Genomic DNA, 21,738 nt, shown 5'->3' with positions numbered 1-21,738 from the left:
AAAATATTTTTTATATTTTTTTCAAAAAACTGTTAGGATTTAGATTTTTTTTAAGAATCGCCTCAGGTCTTAATGGGTTAAGGCCAGTAGGGCTTTAACACCATGTCAAATGAACCTACTGGCCAAACACCATGCCAAATGAACCTACTGGCCAAACACCATGTCAAATGAACCTACTGGCCAAACATCATGCCAAATGAACCAACTGGCCAAACACCATGCCAAATGAACCAACTGGCCAAACACCATGTCAAATGAACCTACTGGCCAAACATCATGCCAAATGAACCAACTGGCCAAACACCATGTCAAATGAACCTACTGGCCAAACATCATGCCAAATGAACCAACTGGCCAAACACCATGTCAAATGAACCTACTGGCCAAACATCATGCCAAATGAACCAACTGGCCAAACACCATGTCAAATGAACCTACTGGCCAAACATCATGCCAAATCAACCTACTGGCCAAACACCATGTCAAATGAACCTACTGGCCAAACACCATGTCAAATGAACCTACAGGCCAAACACCATGTCAAATGAACCTACTGGCCAAACACCATGTCAAATGAACCTACTGGCCAAACACCATGTCAAATGAACCTACTGGCCAAACACCATGTCAAATGAACCTACTGGCCAAACACCATGTCAAATGAACCTACTGGCCAAACACCATGTCAAATGAACCTACAGGCCAAACACCATGTCAAATGAACCTACAGGCCAAACACCATGTCAAATGAACCTACAGGCCAAACACCATGTCAAATGAACCTACAGGCCAAACACCATGTCAAATGCCAACCTGTACCTGTGGAGCTCGGCAAGCAAGGGGGAAAGAAAGAGGCGTTGATCCTGTCATTCTGAGACGAGACAAAATAGATATATTACAACCCATGCATGCACTAAGGTTTAACCCGCAAGACAGGGGGGAAGAGAGGAAGACCTAGAACCACCCGGAGAATAACCAAAGAACATACGAAGGAAGAAGGGCTGTCATGGCAACCGGAGGCGAGGGCAACACGATCGGGAGTGGAAGGAGGAGTTTCGTCGATGGCCTGTGCTCCTTAGGGAATTTAAAAGGCCTGAGTAGGCAAGTAAAGAGGCCGCAATTCATGACCTTGAAGTATTAACCCATTAAAATCGGGAAAGCAGCTGTGTAACCACTTTAACCATTATTTTATACTTTGGCTATTCAAAAATAGCAGATCTGCTTTTTTTGAACAATCTTGAAAATGTGTGCAAATCTTTAAATATGTAGGTATATATATTTTTAAAGCGAACATTTTTAACTCAAAATCGTTGCTTCCGGGGATCCCTGGCTGGAACACAATATTTTGAAATGGGGGTCGGCGACCAAATATATATGTATCATTTTGGGGGTCCTCGACATGAAAAAGTCAAGGACCCCTGAGCACCACTGATATAGCAACATAAGTTTTTCAGAAAACCGTTAGGATTTAGAAAACGTGTGTAGAATCGGCCTCGGGTCTTAACCCATTTAGACCTGGAACGCATCTGTGTCACTTTAGGTTTCTTTGGCTATTCAAAAATAGCAGATATACAAGCTCATAGCGCGGCACCGAGTGCTTGTATATCTGCTATTTTTGAAAAATCGTGAAAAAATATTTTTTATATTTTTTTCAAAAAAAAATTTAGAAAACATTTTTAAGAATCGCCTCAGGTCTTAACGGGTTAATGGGTTAAAGTATACAGACCCTTACAACATGGGTCAGTGTCGTCCTATAGTGCAACGTGACCCAGAGGACCGCAGACCACAGCCTAATGAGGCACGGGGCACTCCGTCAACAACGAAGGATCTCACGCTGCTTTCTGGGCAAACAAATCATTAAAATGCGCAGCGAATCCAAACGACACCATCGTTTTTTGGTAATGCTCAATGACTCAATTCTGGTTTTCTTATCTTTTTCCAACCATGCCAATTAGCTTGGATCAAAAACGAAAAGCTTATGAACCTGCTGACATACAGATACATGTACATGGGAGCCTACCACGCGTTCAAACGGGGCCAAGTAATTACACCCCAAATCACCCAAAAAATATGTTGTGTACACATTCTGCACACCCGCTCTGAAACCCTGTCTGTAATAGAATATGTCAAAAACATTGCAGTCTTGTTCATTTTAGTTTACATGCCAGCTTGTGGCTACTTTTCCATGCTGTGACCCCGTTGAGCAAAGTCAACCACAACACTACAAAACACGACGCAATACCAAAACGGCATTATTTTAAAAAGAACATTTCCAAAGTGCATCACGTATGCCCACCAGCGGGTGCCACCTCCAGCACAATTTGCCCTTCGTGCAACGCTTGCTCTATTTTCTTGCTTGGCTAGTATAAGCTAGGGACAACGCTGATTGTGTGTGTGTGTGTGTGTGTGTGTGTGTGTGTGTGTGTGTGTGTGTGTGTGTGTTTGTGTGTGTGAACTCGAGTGTTTCAGCCACCATTACCGATGAACAAACGTTCCTCAGGTTTCCTACCCTGTGTTCAGTGATGGATGAAGTACTCAGAATTCTACGTATTGTGAGCTCGTAGTAAAGCAAAAAATACCTCCAAATTGTACTTAAGTACTAGCCTGATTATCAGCCTGAAGCTGCGTGGAGCTTCAGTCTGAAATTGGCTGCAGTGTTGGCGATTGCAAGGGGGAGGGGATTCGAATTTCCCTAAACCAATCACAAGAGATCCACGGATCCGCCTACATCTGACGTCACCGCACAGCTTGTTTGAGCAGATATTCGCTGATTGGTTTGTCGTTAGACCCACCCCCACCTCCGACTCTCATTGGACAGTACTGGAGGGTATCGAAGATATCCTAGGCTCACATTTCAACACCAGACCAAGAGGCAGTCCACTCAGAGAGTGGGCGGGGTCTATGGTTTGGAAGCAGGCTACTTAAAGACGGGGTGCCGTGATTTTCAGTGATTTTTCCCCCCCTAAAAAATAATCATCAGGTATTATGGTTATACTAGTAGGAAGATTTTTTTTCAAAAAAGTGTACAGAAAGTGTTAAAATTATGTTTTTATGTGGACACGCCTCCAGTTCATTAAGTATACCTGGTTCTCACCTTAGCACCTCCACCACCTTAGCACCACCCACCTGTCCTAGTCCCTCCTCCTCCTCATGCCCACACCTGTTGTGTTATGATAATGAGGGGGAGGGTATAATTTTACTGTGTCATTAAAGTGCCGTTTTTCTATTGGCACGTTTGACCCTCAAGGTTTCAGCCTCCAGGAAGAAACTCAAAATAGTCAGAGAAGACATAAAACACCACCAGGGGGCTTAATGAAGTTCTATCAACCTCATAGACACATGAAAAACATTAAAAGTGCAAAACCATGGCACCACCTCTTTAAGTACAGTACTTGAGTACATGTACTTAGTTACATTACACCACTGCCTGTGTTCAGTTTTAATTTGAATACATGTTGTGGCTATTGTAACCAGTGCAGTGTTTCCTTGCAGTGGAGCGCTATTTAAACGGGTAAACACTCACAAATCATGAGCCCAGAGCAGAGAAGTGCAAGGAACAATGGTGACAAAGAATTTAGGAATACAAAACAATGCATCCAACATCTGGGCTCTCATGATTTCAAGCAGCTAACGGAGCGGTTAAAAAGACAGTAGAATGCCGCTCTCTCCCGGGCCAACTCCCAGCATGCAACAGCGGTGCACAAAGCTCACACTGTAAACGCATCTGGTATCGCAATGAAATACAAAAATGTGGAAAGAGGGAGCAGGGGGGGGGGGCATTCAATTAAAGGCAGGAGAACGATAAGGAAGTTGTGCAGAATGCCAAAGTACAAAAATACATTTATGTAAGCAGCAGGAGATGAAGAGAAAAAAGATAGAGGCAATAGAAGATGGATAGAGAGAGGAGAGAGAGTGTGTGTGTGTGTGTGTGTGTGTGTGTGTGTGTGTGTGTGTGTGTGTGTGTGTGTGTGTGTGTGTGTGTGTGTGTGTGTGTGTGTGTGTGTGTGTGTGTGTGTGTGTGTGTGTGTGTGTGTGTGTGTGTGTGTGAGAGAGAGAGAAGGGTAAACGGAGGAAGAGGATGAGTCAGGATGAGTTGGAAGGCGATGGGAAGAAGCAGAGACAAAATGGAGAAATGCGTTCATGAGCTTGTTACAATCACACAGACAGAGAAAGAGTTAGTGTGTGCGGCATAGGAAGGGCAGCCATGCAGGTCAACAATGTGACTCCAGCACCCTGCATACCCACAGGGAAATAAAACCACACCAGAGAGAAAGAGAATGCAAGGCACGCTGTTAATGACGCGCTGCGCTAACGATGACACTGAGAGGGTGATGAAGAGGAGCAACGAGGCAATGAAGAAGAAGAGCTAAGAGAAAAGAAGAGCAGAAAACTGTAAAAGAGGGGAAAAGAGTGAACCATAAAAAGACAATGAGATGAAAGGGACCGTCTATTAAAGAAAAGGCCCCTATCCAGGAACTCTGTTGTTGGACTAATAAATGTTTTTATTTTTTTCTGGAAAGATGTACAAAACCCTTCCTCGCTCTCCGTTTTGACATAATAAAGCATCATTTCTCAACGTCGGGTCCAGGGACCACCAGATCCGTGGCCCAAAAGAGAAATTTGTCTCCCCAGAAAGAAAATTTGTCTCCCCAGGATCCAAGCTAGTGAAAATACTAAATAGCAGACCTACAAGCTCACAACGCGTCGCGATGCGGAACGTTTCATGTTAACGAAACCTATGAGAAGGTTCACAGCACAATTTAGGTACTCTGCAGAAACTTGTGCGTGAGTAAAATATGAACCATTTCTAAAATAAACACAATATCTAAGATGTTTTTAATTTCACTTATAGAGGGCAATTATAACGTATTAAGGCATATAAGGCTTATTAGCCAGGGATCCGTTTAACAGACTGCACTTATCCAGAGTGACTTACAGTACAAGTGTGAAATCAAGAGTAAATGTCGAGAACCCTAGTCAACAACAACAGAGGAAAATAGTCACTTACAGTTAAGTAGAGCAAAGAGAACAATGTAGTGCTTTCAGGAAACCAGGATACCAACTAAACATCAACCCTAGTATGCGTCTAAACGTCACGCTAAATAACAGTGTAGCATTTGTAGTCAAGTAATCTATCAAGAATAGATTCTGCTCTCCGCTTGAATCTGTCGGGGGGGTTCGTCATATCGCGTACGCACTGGCCTACAAGTGGGCGTGCCTTCAGATCAGGAAGCAGGCTGCGCTTTACCCAATCAAATGTAGTGGGCGGGATTTACGTATCTGCCGATCCTTCCCCACTAGAAACAATCCGAAACTCATTTAACAATAGCGTCCTCGGAGCAGACAAAACCACGGATAGATATTCACATTTTAACTTGTTCTTTCATCATAGAAACAAGTGGGCTTATAACCAATCCATGTTCTCTGGGAGAAGTGGTGTTAAGTGTTCCGTGTAGAAATATTGTTAGTGGGAATGAAAACATAGTCGCACCACCGGAAGTGAAAGGCTGCAGGCAGACCAAAACCCCGGTTTCCTTGTGCACGGGTGCTCCATTTTGCTCCCCCCAGAGCTAAGTGAAATAGTAAAAAACAGCAGAGGGCGCCCGGCGATCTTTGCTAGGTGTCACTGACTCCCTGTCTCTCTCTCCCAGTTTCCTGTCCTTCTCAAAGTGGGGTCCAGGGGACCCTCGGGGTTCCTTGACGGAGTTCCAAAAGGACCTCTACAGGTCTATAACTCTGTGAGAGTACAAATGGAATTTGTACCCGATGGGTCCATTTGGTTCCATTTGTACACTCACAGAGTTATGGTGGCCCTTGAAATTAAAAAAGTTTGCCGGTATTGTACACGTATAGAAGACGTGTCTTTTACAGTGTGATAAAAAATACAAATAAAATAAGAAATAGAAATTGCAAGTGCTTTCAGAGAAGAATCCCTCCCAGCTCTGCATTCCTTCGAGTGATCGATAACTTCCCGTGTGATAGGTGGGTGTGGGTGAGGGGGGGGAGGGGAGGGGGGGGTCCTAGCCGACTGGCAGCCGTTTTCAGCCTACGGTATCCAGTGTGTCATAATGAACGCATAATACACTACGTATGCACATAATGTATAATCAGTCATTTCAGACCTCTCGCATGTACTGTATGCTATAGATAGGTACAGGTCTCTCACCGGTCGTGACAAGGCATGTGCAAGAGTGTGAGTGTACGCGCGTGTGTGTGTGTGTAAGTGATTCAGGGGGGAAAGAGGTTTGGTGTGTAGGAGAGATTGATCGGCCCAGTTCTCTGCAGTGCTGCAATCCCATCCACTGGGCGTGTGTGTGTGTGTGTGTGTGTGTGTGTGTGTGTGTGTGTGTGTGTGTGTTTCTGCCCGTGTATACATGTGCCCCAATTGCAAAGGCGCCACCATGTGGTCAAAACTATGACGACGGAGACAGAGCAACAGAGAGAGATGGAGAGCCAGAAGAGGGAGAGAAAGAGGGGGAAAAAAGAGAGGGAAAGACAGATAGGAGGGAGGGAGGGAGGGAGGGACGGATAGAGGGAGAGAAAGAGGTAGAGCAGCAAGGCAAAGAAATGGAGGATGAAAAGAGATGACATGTGCGTTTTGTCTTCATTATAGAAGTGGAGAGTAAGGAGCAGTCACATCGGCAGGATTTTCAATAAAAGAGAATTAGTCACTTCTGAATGTGTCTGAAAATGTGTCAGACACAACGCAAGCCCTGGTGAGAGGCTCCACACACACACAATTTTATTACTATACTTGCGAGGACGCCAGCATTTCAGGACAGCGTAAAAAAAAGAGCTGAAAATAGCCTAATAATAGCAGATCTACAAGCTCGGCTATTTTCCGGTGCATTAAAACCAGTGTACAACTTTAATGCTTTCATATATTCTATGTGCAGGTCTGTATGAATTTATGTACGGTGTATGCTCTTGTTCATATTCAGGTTGTGTTATGAGTTGCTTATTGTGTAATCTTACCCTGGAATGTTTGAACTGTTCTGTCTGACAACCATACAAGTTCAAAATAATAGAGAGGTAACAAAAATCCCCCCCGGACCTATTTGGGGCCCTACGTGACCAGTGTTGCCAGATTCTGTGAGAGAAACAAGCAACCAGGTCTAGGAAAACCAGCCCAAAAGAAGCGACTATGGGCCACATGTGCACTTTAACATCAGCTATTTGAAAATAGCAGATCTCACAAGCTCACAACGCGTCGCGACGCGTTGTGAGCTTGTAGATCTGCTATTTTCAAATAAAATCTTGCGGGGAAATTATAATAAGCAGATCTGGCAACCCTGTATGTGACGCGGTTTGCGTCACTCTGCGCGTCGTCTCGCATGCACAGTAGTGTCACCTCTGTGCGCAGCCCCGTGCGCACGCTAGTGCACAAGCTTGTGAGTCGAGCCCATTGGTCAAAACCGTTTTCGCGTGTCTGGCCCCAGCCGTAATAAGCTGCAGTACCTATGATCGGCCACTATGTCCAATGCGCTTCACTGCTCTGTCTCGGTTCTGGGGGCTTGCTGATAACCCGTCCGGGAACGCATCCATGTAATTTTAGATTTCTTTGGCTATTCAAAAAATAGAACATCCACAAGCTCATAGTGCGGCACCGAGTGCAGCGCTTGTGAGCTTGTAGATCTGCTATTTTTTGAAAAGTCTTGAACATTTGTGCAAATCTTTGAATACGTATATGATAATAATACGTATAACAACATTTTTAACTCAAATCTTTGCTTCTGGGGGTGGTCCCTGGAACAACATATTTTGATGGGGATCGGCGGCCAAAAACATCATTTTGGGGGTTCTTGACACGAAACAGAGAACCACTATAACATGTGTTTTTTCAAAAAACTGTTAGGATTTAGAAGACATTTGTAAAGATAAGAAAATGTTTTCAAGAATTGTTTTTTAAAATTGCAGATCTACAAGCTCACAGCGCGGCACTCGGTGCCGCGCTGTGAGCTTGTATATCTGCAATTTTTGAATAGCCAAAGAAATGTAAAATGGAACGGATGCGTTCCCGGATTGAATGGGATAATCGCATGAGGGATGGGTCGAGAAAGTCATTCATAAGCCTAACCCCAACACCTAAAAGCACCCTCTTTTTTCAACCATAAAAAGCAGCATTTCTCGTGCGAGAACCAGGAAAACGGTCCTCAAAATGCCTATTACTCAGATTCTACAATACTTGTGGGGGGACATTTGGCCCTCACAAGTATAGTAATACGTAGTAATACGAGTAGAAAAACAAGACATGCACACTCTAAAAACACAATAGAACAGTACACCAAAAAGCCATGCAGGAAGATAATTAAGCTATCAAATTGCACTGGTACAATTCAACACACACACACACACACAGCGTCTGTTTGTACCTCTCCCTCGATCCTGGGGGGCCGGATACTGGACAGATGGATGGTCTTGTACTCTCCAGAGTTCAGCTTCACCACCATGGCGTCAGCGTTGAGCACCTGCATCACCTGCAGGGGGAGACAAAGGAGGAGAGAGAGAGAGAGAGAGAGAGAGAGAGAGAGAGAGAGAGTCGGTTAGTGTTGTGACGTTCGCGAGCGATTCGTTTTAATAGTTTAGAAAGAACTCCGTCTTTTGTGTGAACGAGAACGTCAAAACGTCATCGTGTCATCTCGAGTCGTTACGTTTTCCGCCGTGCCGTGAAGCCTGGTGGTGACCCGAGGTTCAGCCGGTCTTGTTGTGGCAAAATGCAACATTTTGACTGGCTGAGGAGAGACGTTCCTCTTTTGTCATTGGACTAAACTACGCGAGGAGGGCGGCGCCAGAAGCGATGCACGGCAAACAAAATCATTTGACCTGATCTTATGATCTTATTAGAGAACGAAATGACTGGAGTCACCGAAATTAACGATAATTCCCAGTTCCCACAGGCACAGGAAACAAACAGCAACCGGAAACACGGCTGGAAATTATTAACTGTGGCTGCGTCGTCTCAGGTCCGTAAATCAAATCCTCGTTTCCTACAGGCGCGTCCATTCCTTGCATCTTAGTCCATCGCACTGAGGACGCACCGAGGAAACGTGGCGAGAGGACACGAAGAAATGTTGTTTAGAGGAAGTGGGACGTAAATTACTCTGAAGGGTCATGTTAAGCGACGTCCATTTCTGATAACACAGCTGACAAGCCCCCCCCGATATATGGGCGTTATATTGCCAGCTGGAGGGGCGGGGTGGTCACACGATCATGCTGTTCAACTTGGAAAGTCTTCCCGGTAGCAGGCACTTTCGTTTCCCCATCTCGTACCTCCTCGGTGATGCCTCCGAATCCTAATTGCTATCTCCTTCGAGCAGGCATAAGAGACTTGACACGAGTGGCAGAATGGACGGACGGACTTCCATTTCCAGTGAGGATATAGGAGCTAGGACAGAGCAGGATAAAAAGGACCTGAGGAAGGAAGCCAACAGGCCTGAAATCCTGCAGGTGACAGTGAGGGGGGGGTGGGGGGGGGGCACTTGGAGAGAGTAGATAATGGACACATGGAAAGAGGGAGATCTGGTCTAGTAAAGAAAAGAATGACACCAAAGACCCCTGTGTGATCACAAGTGTGTGTGTGTGTGTGTGTGTGTGTGTGTGTGTGTGTGTGTGTGTGTGTGTGTGTGTGTGTGTGTGTGTGTGTGAGAGAGAGAGAGAGAGAACCAGTGAGCGTGCAAGGGAACGAACAAACGAAGGCAGCCCCAGCAGCCAGCTGGGTTTGGAGGACAGAGAGAGGACGCTTGGTGTCTGGGGGATTGGTGTTGAGCGAGAGAGAGAGGGGGGACAGAGAGAGAGGGAGGCAGAGAGAGAGAGAAAGAGGTAGAGAAGTAGGGGAGAGAGAGTGGGGGCAGAGAAAGAGGGAGAGAGAAAAATGGGGGAGCTTGATGACTGTGTTCTACAGCAGCAGACTAAAGATAGACCGGGTACAGTAATCACAAAGCCCTCTGTCCCCGAGACTGCCGATCGGTGCCACGATCACAACAAAAAGAAAAGAAATCATCCACTAAATGTGCGTAGGAGGGAGCCGAGTTGACGGTTGAACGTTTGGAAGCTGCAGCTGAGCTCAAAATAGATATTTTCATGATTGGTTTAACCACTTTAGTCATGGTGTCCCGTATTTTTTGACACATTATAGGCAAAATTGTAAACATAAAAAAAATGTAGCAGATCGAAAATCTCACAACGTGTTACATTACAACACATTGTGTGTGTGCAATATCTCAAATTAACATCTCTGAAATATGGTGCTCTTACATGCAGGTGCAAAAAGGTGCGCTCATGGCTGCAGCTTAATAGCCATTGCAAATGGCCGATTTGTTCATTCCACTTCGCAGACATTGTCTCTCAACATGTTTGACACATAGTGCATCAGACGCTGATGAAAACAAAGAGTGGGGATCCATCATCAAGTATAAGACAATTTACGTCCACAGAGAATTTGTTCGGTTTTCGGACTTGGTTTGGAGTATGGAGTATTAATGAAGGCTTTTGACATCCCTACAAGGACATAAAGACAAACTCTGTGTGTGAGTGAGTTTAGACAGCCTGTTTGTTCGACTCTGTTGATCCGCACAGAATATGCACATGTGTGCGTGCGTGTGCATTTAGTCTGCCAGTGTATTCATCTCTTTTGATCTGTACAGTATATGCCTGCCTGCCTGCCTGCCTGCCTGCCTGCCTGCCTGCCTGCCTGCCTGCCTGCCTGCCTGCGTGCGTGCGTGCGTGCGTGCGTGCGTGCGTGCGTGCGTGCGTGCGTGCGTGCGTGCGAGTGCGTGCGTGTGCGTGCGTGCCATGCATGGAGACAGATTGGGGCTATAAAGTGACTGAGATGGAGGGGGTGTCCAAACACTGAGCTCTTAAGTAGGCCGCCTGCAAGAGACTGCGGCATCAATCGTACACACACACACACACACACGCATGGGCCCTCATCATCGCTCAAAAGTGGGTGATATATGCCCTCGACACCAGATATACTGCTTGATAGTAAACAGTTAAATCCTCAGTGTTCATTTAAAGCAACAATCTGTACGTTTTATGTCTTAGCTACAATAAAGTTGGCGGCATACGTGGTTGGTCCAATCCGGTGTGCCATCTGCTTGAAATCACTTTCAACCATTGGGTGTCCTACCCGACACCAGGTTCTGAATGTCTCAATGGAAGAGTATAGGGAGACCACTGCAGATGTAGGCCCTACTAGTTATATTTTATTAACATAACTCTACAGGAATACAAGAACTTACTTATTACAATACAAGAACGCTCGCCCCAAAACACGCTCGCCCCAGGGCAAATCCGGCGACCTCGGAACGGTCGCCACCAGGTATTCCTAAACGTAACCTCAGTAAACTATGCCTAAACCTAGCCTTATTCCTAAACGTAACCTCAGTAAACTATGCCTAAACCTAGCCTTATTCCTAAACGTAACCTCAGTAAACTATGCCTAAACCTAGCCTTATTCCTAAACGTAACCTCAGTAAACTATGCCTAAACCTAGCCTTATTCCTAAACGTAACCTCAGTAAACTATGCCTAAACCTAACCTTATTCCAAAACCTAATCTCAGTAAAACTATGCCTAAACCTAACCTTATTCCTAAACCTAACCTCAGTAAAACTACGCCTAAACCTAACCTTATTCCTAAACCTAACCTCAGTAAAACTACGCCTAAACCTAACCTTATTCCAAAACCTAACCTCAGTAAAACTACGCCTAAACCTAACCTTATTCCTAAACCTAACCTCAGTAAACTATGCCTAAACCTACCCTTATTCCTAAACGTAACCTCAGTAAACTATGCCTAAACCTAACCTTATTCCTAAACGTAACCTCCGTAAACTATGCCTGAAGCTAGCCTTATTCCTAAACCTAACCTCAGTAAAACTATGCCTGAACCTAACCTTATTCCTAAACCTAACCTCAGTAAAACTATGCCTGAACCTAACCTTATTCCTAAACGTAACCTTCGTAAACTATGCCTGAACCTAGCCTTATTCCTAAACCTAACCTCAGTAAAACTATGACTAAACCTAGCCTTATTCCTAAACGTAACCTCAGTAAACTATGCCTAAACCTAACCTTATTCCTAAACGTAACCTCAGTAAACTATGCCTAAACCTAACCTTATTCCTAAACGTAACCTCAGTAAAGCTATGCCAAGACCCAAACTTATTCCTAAACTTAACCTCAGTAATACTATGGCTAGCCTTAAACTTATCCTCAGTAAAACGAATACAAGAACTGCTGGGGGCGAGTGGGCAAGTGGTTAACTTCTAGCAGTGATTTTAGCTCAAGACCCAAAAGAGAAATGTTATGTCTCCCCGGGACCCAAACTAGTGAAAATAGCAGATCTACAAGCTCACAACAAGCTATTTTCACTTTTTTTTTTCTTTTCTCTGATCTTTGATCATTATTATTTTTTTAATTTATGAAATTCCTTAGAAAAATTATAGATTTATTTTTGGTTGATTGAAAAAAATATCCCAGATTGTAATGTTAACCCTTGTGGCCCTTTAAGCAGGACTATCAGCCGCTTGGCAGTCACATGCCCCCAAGGGCCTTGCAGTTGGTAGGTCTGCCTTGATGTCGTGTGAAAGTGATGTGAAAGGTCATGCATGTAACCCATTCTTTATTCAGTTAAATATATTAAACAAAGCTAGCGCTCCGATCTGAAGGATTGATCTCTTCTCTAGTGTTTGTGTCAATGAGCTTTCTTTCTTTTTTGCCAAGAAAATGTCCAACATTTAAAATCGGTCTGTTGGAATTTGCAGGCGAAATGAAGCTTCTCGTATTCCTACATTTACCGCCACACGCATACATACATAATATATCATCTCTGTCGGGTGGAAACCTCATATTATGTCCAAAACTTTACTTTTCAGGATTCAAAAGTAGCATATCTATAAGCTCGAAACGCGAGCTTTGGCTATTCAAAAATAGCAGATCTGCAAGCTCGTAGCGCGGCACCGAGTGCCGCGCTACGAGCTTGTATATCTGCTATTTTGGAAAAATCGTGAAAATGTGTGCAAATCTTTGAATATATATATTGTTTTAAAGCAAACATTTTTAACTCAAATCTTTGCTTCTGGGGGGTCCCTGGAACAAAACATTTTGAGATGGGGGTCGGCGGCCAAATCAATATAATTTTGGGGGTCCTTGAAAAACATGAAAAAAGATTGAGCACCACTGATATAGAAACATACGTTTCTATGTATGTACTGTTCGGATTTAGAAGACATTTGTAGAATCAGCTTCAGGTCTTAATGGGTTAACGAAAAAACACAAAAAAAAAAAAAAGTTAGAAAATGCAGATAGGAGGTTTCTGCCCGACACCAACGATATATAGAACATACTGTATATCCTATATAATCCGTATGTACTGTATGTACACACAGTATGTATATGGGCGACTGCATTCTTCATTATTCCATGAAAACAAATCAGATTGTCCACTGCATCTGCCACCAGATAGCAGAAATTAAGACCGGCCCACATACTAAACAGACTGCACACATCAGCAGCCAAAATACATCATACACTAATCACTGGACTGAGTGGGAGAGACGGATAGAGAGACAGCCCCAGAGATGGATGGATGGGGGGGGGGCGCACAGAGAGAGAGAGAGAGAGATGGAGAGAGGGGAGAGAAAAGTAAATGAGAATGTGCGACAGAGCACAAGCGCGCACGCACACACACACACGCACGCACACACACAGACGCACACAAAAGCAGCCAGCCTGCACCGAATCTCATTCTAACAAGGTCATTTCTTGGTCCACCCAAATAAATAAAGTGGCAGAGAAAGAGAGAGAGAATGTGGCAGAAAGGGGAGAATATGGCCGAACATTTAGCGTGTAATTATCAGCGGGGGGGGGGTGGGGGAGTGAGAGAGAGATGGGGGGGGAAACGTAAAGATTGCAGTGTGTGTGTGTGTGTGTGTGTGTGTGTGTGTGTGTGTGTGTGTGTGTGTGTGTGTGTGTGTGAGAGCCAGAAAGGACAGAATGTGCAGTGATGATGATGAGAATGAGCCAGAGAGCGAGGAAGACTCAGAGGGGGGTGGGGGGGTATGGGGTGTGTGTGTGTGTGTGGGGGGGGGGCGGTAAAGAGTAGAAGTGCCAAGCAAGCAGGGGGAGCATCAGAGGAGAGAGAGAACGATAGAAAAGACATGCAGACGCCGGGAAAAGAAGATGGTGGTAGAACAGAGCAGGGAAGACTTTGCAAAGTAGATGTCATGAGGGACGAGCAAGCAAACAGACAGACAAGCAGACAGACAGACAGACAGACAGACAGACATGCAGACAGACAGGCAGGCAAGCAGCATGAGTCATTGGTCTAATCTGAGATTGGAAGAGGTGGTGGGAGGTGGGCATCTACTGCCACCCTCTGGTCATGACCGGAATGACATCTGCAGTGGCTCTGATCAATCATAGCGCAAATCAAGAGGCATCTCGGGCCAAGAACCGGGTGGAATATGTATGTTGTCAATTGAACCAATTAACCTTTTAAAACCGTATTGATAGATAGAAAGATAGACATATATAGAGCAACATACGTTTTTCAGAAAACCATAATGATTTAGAACACTGGTTTCAAACGGTAGTTCTCAAAAATAGCCGATATACAAGCTCACAGCACGTCACAAAGCGTTTGAAAAACTGAATTGAATAATTTGGAATTGTTTTTACACTAATCTTCTCTTCTGGTGGGTCCCTGGAGGGTCCTCCATTTTCAAATGGAGGAGTCCGCGGCCAAATACATATAATCTTGGGGGGTCCTTGGCACGAAAACGTTTGAGAACTACCGATTTAGAAGGCATTTGTAGAATCGGCCTCAGGTCTTATTGGGTTAACTTGGTTCCGGGCTACAAAAGCCCAAACGGGAGCTAGCCAGGGGCCCGGCCGGCACATAACTCTCGTCCACGTGAAATTCTGCCCCAAAAGACACATTCATACGACGCAATTCAGAATCAGCCGAGATGGTTCGTCAGCTGGGGTGTACAGTTCCACATAAACTAATCGTTGCTTTTCAATGGCCGTGATAAACATCTCGAGCTGGCTTGTAGCCCCTTGGCCCTGCCGCGCGACGCCGCTAATGAGAATGTAATGCTTCAGGAGAAAGCACCACACTGGGACATGTATCATTATTACGCTAAAAATGACTCTGTCCTTATCTCCTTTCCCCTTCACACGCTTGAGAGGCAAAAATAGTATGAGACCCATCTTGCTCTCACTCTCGCTCTCTCTCTCCCTCTCGACATCTTTCTTCTCAAATGATTTTAATTGGTACACAGAACTCATCAACTGCACTCATTACTTCATGCGGGGGAGGATAGGGTTGTTTTCCACGATGTCGGAGAGGAGAAGCTTACATACTTATTCCCACAGAGGTGCGAGGAGACACGGAGAACAGGCATGAGTCTGTCAATTCTCATCTCGCTTTCTGGTCCATCAAGACTTGACAAGAATCCAATGTTTTGACCTAGATTTTGCACAACCACCACATCAAATCAATAAGAAAGACTTACATGTATTTCTATTTGAGAACATCTAACTATCTTGTAAGCTAAAGAGTTTATAAAAAAAACATTTGATAGAAAAACACAAAATGAACTTTATTTCATTTAACCACACGAGCCCCACAGCCCCACTCAAACATTTTCAAACAAGGACACCAGGTTGAAAGTGGTTATAAGTCAGGCTACTGGGGTGCCCGCTGGCCTAGCGGTCCAGGCACATACAGTACCACACACTGTATAGGCTCTAATGCAGTCTGACAGCGTGTCGCAGGGTTCAAACCCCAGATTCCCGACGACCTTTGCTGCGTGTCACTCTCTCTCTCCCCCCGCGTCCTGTCCATCTCCACTGTGTACTATCAATAAAGGCAGAAAAGCCCCAAAAATATCTTTTAAAAATAACAAAAACAATCCGGACACATTGGCTGCATAACTGCCAATACCAATGTCAAACCAAACCACCGCCAAGAGAGTCAAATAATGGCAGATATGTCAGCCTAAAGTGATGCAATGGGTCGGGCTCTATTTTCCACCATGTCGGAGCGGGGAGGAGAGGCCTACATATACGTCTTATTCCCAGCAGAGGTGCGAGAGGAGACACTGAGCACAGCGCATGAGTCAGCAAGGAGGACTCTGCTCTCATCTCAACTCTATCCATCACTCACATAATAAAGAGCCTGACAGGAATAAAGAGGGGAGCAGTGCATGGTGGGATTGGGCTGGGGAGGGGGGGGGGGGGGGGGTAGTTGGACAGGTCCCTCAGGGGGGGGGGAGGGGAAAGCGTCAACAACGACAAGTGATGATCCGCGGTCACCTTGACATCATGACAGGTAAAATTCAGCTCAATCAAAGTCCTAGATATGCAGCCCGTTGTCATTCTACCCCCTCCCCTTCCTGATCTAAATAAAGATGTTTTTTGCTTTATTTAGGCAAAAAAAAAAAAGGACATGAAAAACAGGTCTCCTCCAGCAGGAATCGAACTGGGGTAGGTTGCGATTGTGCAGTCGCTGCAGCCGCGATGTGCTCAGCCAGAGGCAGGCGCTTAGATTTTACCCACCTAGACCCTATACTGTGCTGTATACTTAGTTGACTGGGGTCCACCAGGGCTCTGTATTAGGTCCACTTCACCGAAAAATTGCCGATCTCGCGACGTAGTAGGCCGTACCTACTATTGTGTCAGAGGCCTTTTCATTCCACCAACAAAAAAAAGGGAATAGTTTGTTCACTGCATCCAGGAAACCATTCTTTCTCTCCCCCTTTCTATGCAAATACAACCAGGCAAGGTGACATTATATGGGGGCACTGAACCGCCGGTAAGTAACTGGCTAATCCGTAAACAAACCCGACTGATGTAGCATATAGGCAGCCGGTTGCACCGTGCTGTGATTTCACTGGTTGGCCTGGTGGGGGTGGGCAGGACGGGGGGTAGAGAGGAAAGAGAAGAGGAAGGAGAGAGAGAGAGATATGGGGAGAGGAGAGCGCCCGCTGTGATCAAAAGAGCACCGGGGTTCGAGCAGTGTTGTCGGCAGTGCAGTGGCAGACCTGCACTAAAGGAATTTGGAGTGTGTGTGTGTGTGTGTGTGTGTGTGTGTGTGTGTGTGTGTGTGTGTGTGTGTGTGTGTGTGGCGCCATGGATTTTGATGAGGTCATATTGTTCCTTATTCTCTCTGTTCTTTTCATTCTCATAACTCTGGAAACTCTTCTCTGTACACACACACACACACACACTTTTCACAGCCTGTACTCAGGCTTGCAGAGATGGGGAGGGGTTCAGGGAGATCTTAGGAGCACCCCACGTTGATATAATATTAATGTTTATCCTTTCGCCAGCCTTTTCCCTCTGACTCAGGAAAACACACACACAGTTTATTTTCTCCCCAACCGTTCTAGTTTCCCTTTTATTTTTTTTCTGCGGGTGCAGTTTCTCAAAGTCATTCTGTAAGCAGATTGTCAAAGCAACACCTTTTATGTAAGTAACCACAGGCTGGCCATTAATTCTTCACGGTCTTAAAAGTTCAGGGCCGGGAGGGACCCGAGGGCGTGTGGGGGAGATAAAACCCATACTTCAGGGGTATTAAACTTTAAAAACAAAGACAAATATATAGGCGGGGGGGGGGGGGGGGGGGCGGGGCGAGCGGCTAAACTCAATTTCAAAAATGGAAAAGGAAGAAGGAGCCAAACTTTCCGGAGTCAACTCCTCGATGCCACAAATCAGGACTTTGGAGAAGTATAATGCATCATCGTACGGCGACAATGAGGTTAGACTGAATTACCGAGCCCGGTCCGGGGCGGGACGGGAGTCCATCTCACTTCGTTGGAAGTAATGGCTGTTGACAAGGACAGCGGACGGACGGGCTAAGAGGGCCCATTCAAAAGGCACTCCCCTCATTCTGGATATTAAAAAGGATCCCTGGCTAATGTGCCTTATATGCCTTAATTAATTAACACTTTTACTCATGAGGGACAATGCCCGTCGCAAGTTGATGTCATTTGTCCATGCGTGCTCCAGCCCTATGTAATGTATGGAATTTTAAATATCGATTTGAAGCTTAACCTTATATTATTAGTATTATGTTGTTTTTTATTTGCACATGCAGTCTATACATTCCATAGGGCTGGGCCACACATGGACAAATGACATCAACTTGCGACGGGCATTGTCCCGCTTGAGTAAAAGATGAACCGTTTCTAAAATAAAGAAAATATTCAAGGCGTTTATAATTTTACATTTTAGTTATTGAGGGCAATTATAATGTATTAAGGCATATACGTCACATTAGCCATGGATCCTTTTAAGGGTGCATGTTGTCTCTCATCCAAACCCCTACCACCCAAAACTAGGGCTGCAACTATGCATTATTTATTTAACCCATTAAAGGGGAATTTTGGGAGTTTTCTTATCTGTTCTATGATGTTATGATATCCTAGGATGTTACAGCTAAAAGCACACAGCAATAAGCCTTGCGTTAGATCGCTTATTTTGTTAGCTTTTTTTTTTAAGCGAGACTTCCGGTGGGGCGCTTTTAACCGTTTTAAGCTGTGGCGGACCCGGGATGGAGTTATGACATTTTTCTACTGTATCATTCATCCTAGGATATCATAACATCATAGAAAAGGTAAGAAAAACGTGGTCCAAAATTCCCCTTTAAGACCTGAGGCCGATTCTACAAATGTAGAATCGAACAGTTTTCTGAAAAAAAAACATTTTGCTATATCAGTGGTGCTCAAACCTTTTCATGTCAGGGCCCCCCAAAATGATATGTATTCGGCCACAGACCCCATCTCAAAATATTTTGTTCCAGTGAGCCCGCAGAAATATATTTTGACGAATGCATGGATTAAAGCTAAATAAAATCTCATGAAATAACGTTGCTAGGCCAAGTCCTATTCTACTGATAGTTTGACCACTTCAAATAATCTTTCATCTATGACTAATACCCTGAAAATGGGCTGTGACGCGTCATAAGCTCGTAGGTGGCCTGTTTTTCGGCACGTGACACTCTTCCATAGAAGACCATGTTGACTTCTATGGCATTGGTTCTCAAAGTGGGGTCCGGGGACCCCAGGGGTCCTTGAGCGAGTTCCAGGGGGTCCCCAGCTAAATGAGGGATAGTTAGAAACCAAATGGACCCCTTTATGGGCCTGTAACTCTGAGAGTGTACAAATGGAACCAAATGGACCCGTTAGGGTCCATTTGGTTCCATTTGTACACTCTCAGAGTTAAATTAACATTGATTTTACAAACAAAAATGGGGTTTCAGCGATAGAAATGCCATTAAATGGGTCCGTAGCCTAATGCATGTCAAAATGGGGGTCCTTGAAATTAAAATGGTTGAGAATCACTGCTATAGGGCCATAAAACTCTTCTCTTGTGGGGGTCCCTGGCCCCCTGGCATATCTTTTCAAATGGGGGTCCGCGGGCCAATAAGTGTCCAGTTGGGGGGTCCTTGACATGAAAAAGTTTGAGAACCACTGCCGTAGAAGACCCATGTTGACTTCCATGGAATCCAAATGACTGATATCAGTTGTGGCGACTGAGAACTTTAAATCCACGCGGCTGCGTCTCAAAGAGCTCTCTGCACTCTTATGCCGCACAGCCTAACCCATTGAGACCTGGAACTGTGTCATTTTTAGATTTGAGCTAAAAAGCATTATTTCACACTTTGGGCTATTCAAAAATAGCAGATATACAAGCTCGTAGCGCGGCACCGAGTGCCGCGCTACGAGCTTGTAGATCTGCTATTTTTTGAAAAATCGTGAAAATGTGTGCAAATCTTTGAATATATATATTTTTAAAGCGAACATTTTTAACTCAAATCGTTGCTTCTGGGGGTCCCTGGAACAAAATATTTTGATGGGGGTCCGCGGCCAAATACATATAATTTTGGGGGTCCTTGACATGAAAAAGATTGAGCACCACTGATATAGAAACATACGTTTTTCGGAAAACTGTTGAGATTTAGGAGACATGTAGAATCGGCTTCAGGTCTCAATGGGCTATAAGGGAGAGTCAGTGGAGGGATTGACAGTGGATTGTCATGCGACGGCACGCCAGACAGCATGGCTTTCTGGGACGTCTCCCGTGGCGCTGATCCCCAGGCCTGCCTTTTAACCCATTCAATCCGGGAACGCATCTCTGTCATTTTTAAGATGTCTTTGGGCTATTCAAAAATAGCAGATCTACAAGCTCCTAGCGCGGCATCGATTGCCGCACTAGGAGCTTGTAGATCTGCTTTTTTTTTTATCGTGGAAAATGTGTGCAAATCTTTGAATATATATATTTTTTTAAGCGAACATTTTTAACTCAATCTTCTGGGGATTCTACTTTTTTTTTTTTTTTTTATATATGTTGCTATATCAGTGGTTCTCAAACTTTTTTCATGTCAAGAACCCCCAAAATTATATGTATTTGGCAGCGGACCCCCATCTCAAAATGTCGTTCAAGGGACCCCCAGAAGCAAATTTTTTTGTTAAAATGTTCCGCTTAACTAAATATATATACAGTATACATTCAAAGATTTACACATTTTGACGATTCTTTTCAAAAATAGCAAATATACAAGCCCATAGCGCGGCACTCGGTGGAATGCTATGAGCTTGTATATCTGCTATTTTTGAATAGCCAAAATGACACACAGATGCGTTTCCGGTCTTAATGGATTAAAGACCGACAGACAGACAGGCAGGCCTGCATGTCACGTTTGACGGTTTTATTCCTTACCGCTGCACAATTTTTATCTGGACTTTTCAAAGAAACTTTTGTGCTGACTTCCTCTGGGAGACAGGAAGTCAAAAAAATATTTAGACTGAAATTCCAAGACACTGGTACGACAGACCAGACACAGATCTTTGTCAGACGGACTCGAGCAGAGTGAGATGAAGATAGATGGGCGAGCTGAGGAAGAATAAATAAAAAGACTAAAAAAATAAAAACAATTCTGTGCTCTTACCCTGTGGTGGAAAAAGTGCTCAAATTCTTTACTTAAGTAAAAGTACCAATACTGCAATATAAAAATACTCTGTTACAAGTAAAAATCCAGAATTAAAATGTTACTTGAGTAAAAGTACGAAAGTATTTGCATCAAAATGTACTTAAAGTACCAAAAGTAAAAGTACTAAATATTTGAAAATAGCCGATCTACAAGCTCACAACACGTCGCGATGCGACGCGTTGTGAGCTTGTAGATCTGCTATTTTCAAATAGCCTATGTATAAAATAGGTTTAAAGTGGTTAGTGTATGTTTCATTATATCATAATTTATATCTGAAAAGTAACTAGTAAGTAAAGTCTTCAAATAAATGTAGTGGAGTAAAAGTACAACATTTGCCTCTGAGATGTAGTGGAGTAGAAGTCAAAGTATTGGGAATTGGAAATACTCAAGTAAATACAAATACCTCAAAATTGTACTTAAGTACAGTACTTAAGTAAATGTACTTAGTTACTTTCCACCACTGAGAATAAATAAAAAGACTAAAAAAATAAAAACAATTGTGTGCTCTTACCTTGGCTACAAACACCCTGTCCTTCTGGTCCATGTTGGCTGTGGGGGCGACGTAATCCTTCCAGATACGGACCTTTCTCTCTTTGGCAGACCTGAGCCGGGAGAACATCATCATCAAACCCAAGGGATTCATTTCATAGATATCGCTGTTGTCTGGCAGAAATCTCATATCTCCATATTCAAAATTGTTGTGTTTTTTTTAACAACCTACTTGATCATACTACACCA

General features: G+C 44.2%; 1 protein-coding gene across 1 annotated transcript in view; it reads right to left on the bottom strand.

The window, feature by feature from the left end:
• snd1 (staphylococcal nuclease and tudor domain containing 1) overlaps nucleotides 1–21,738 on the bottom strand; it is a 390,687-nt gene that overhangs the window by 344,301 nt on the left and 24,648 nt on the right. Inside the window, exons 9-10 of the mRNA XM_084049382.1 lie at nucleotides 21,512–21,602; nucleotides 8,373–8,477 (exon numbers count right to left, since the gene is read on the bottom strand). Of these exons, the coding sequence (XP_083905508.1) occupies nucleotides 8,373–8,477; nucleotides 21,512–21,602 (196 nt within the window). The remainder of the gene's footprint in view (nucleotides 1–8,372; nucleotides 8,478–21,511; nucleotides 21,603–21,738) is intronic.

The sequence above is a fragment of the Gymnoscopelus microlampas genome, assembly GCF_963454915.1.
Source record: "Gymnoscopelus microlampas genome assembly, chromosome: 23".
Taxonomy (NCBI): Eukaryota; Metazoa; Chordata; class Actinopteri; order Myctophiformes; family Myctophidae; genus Gymnoscopelus; species Gymnoscopelus microlampas.
The sequence above is the reverse complement of the archived record's forward strand: the minus strand, read 5'-3'. Positions and strand labels throughout refer to the sequence as shown.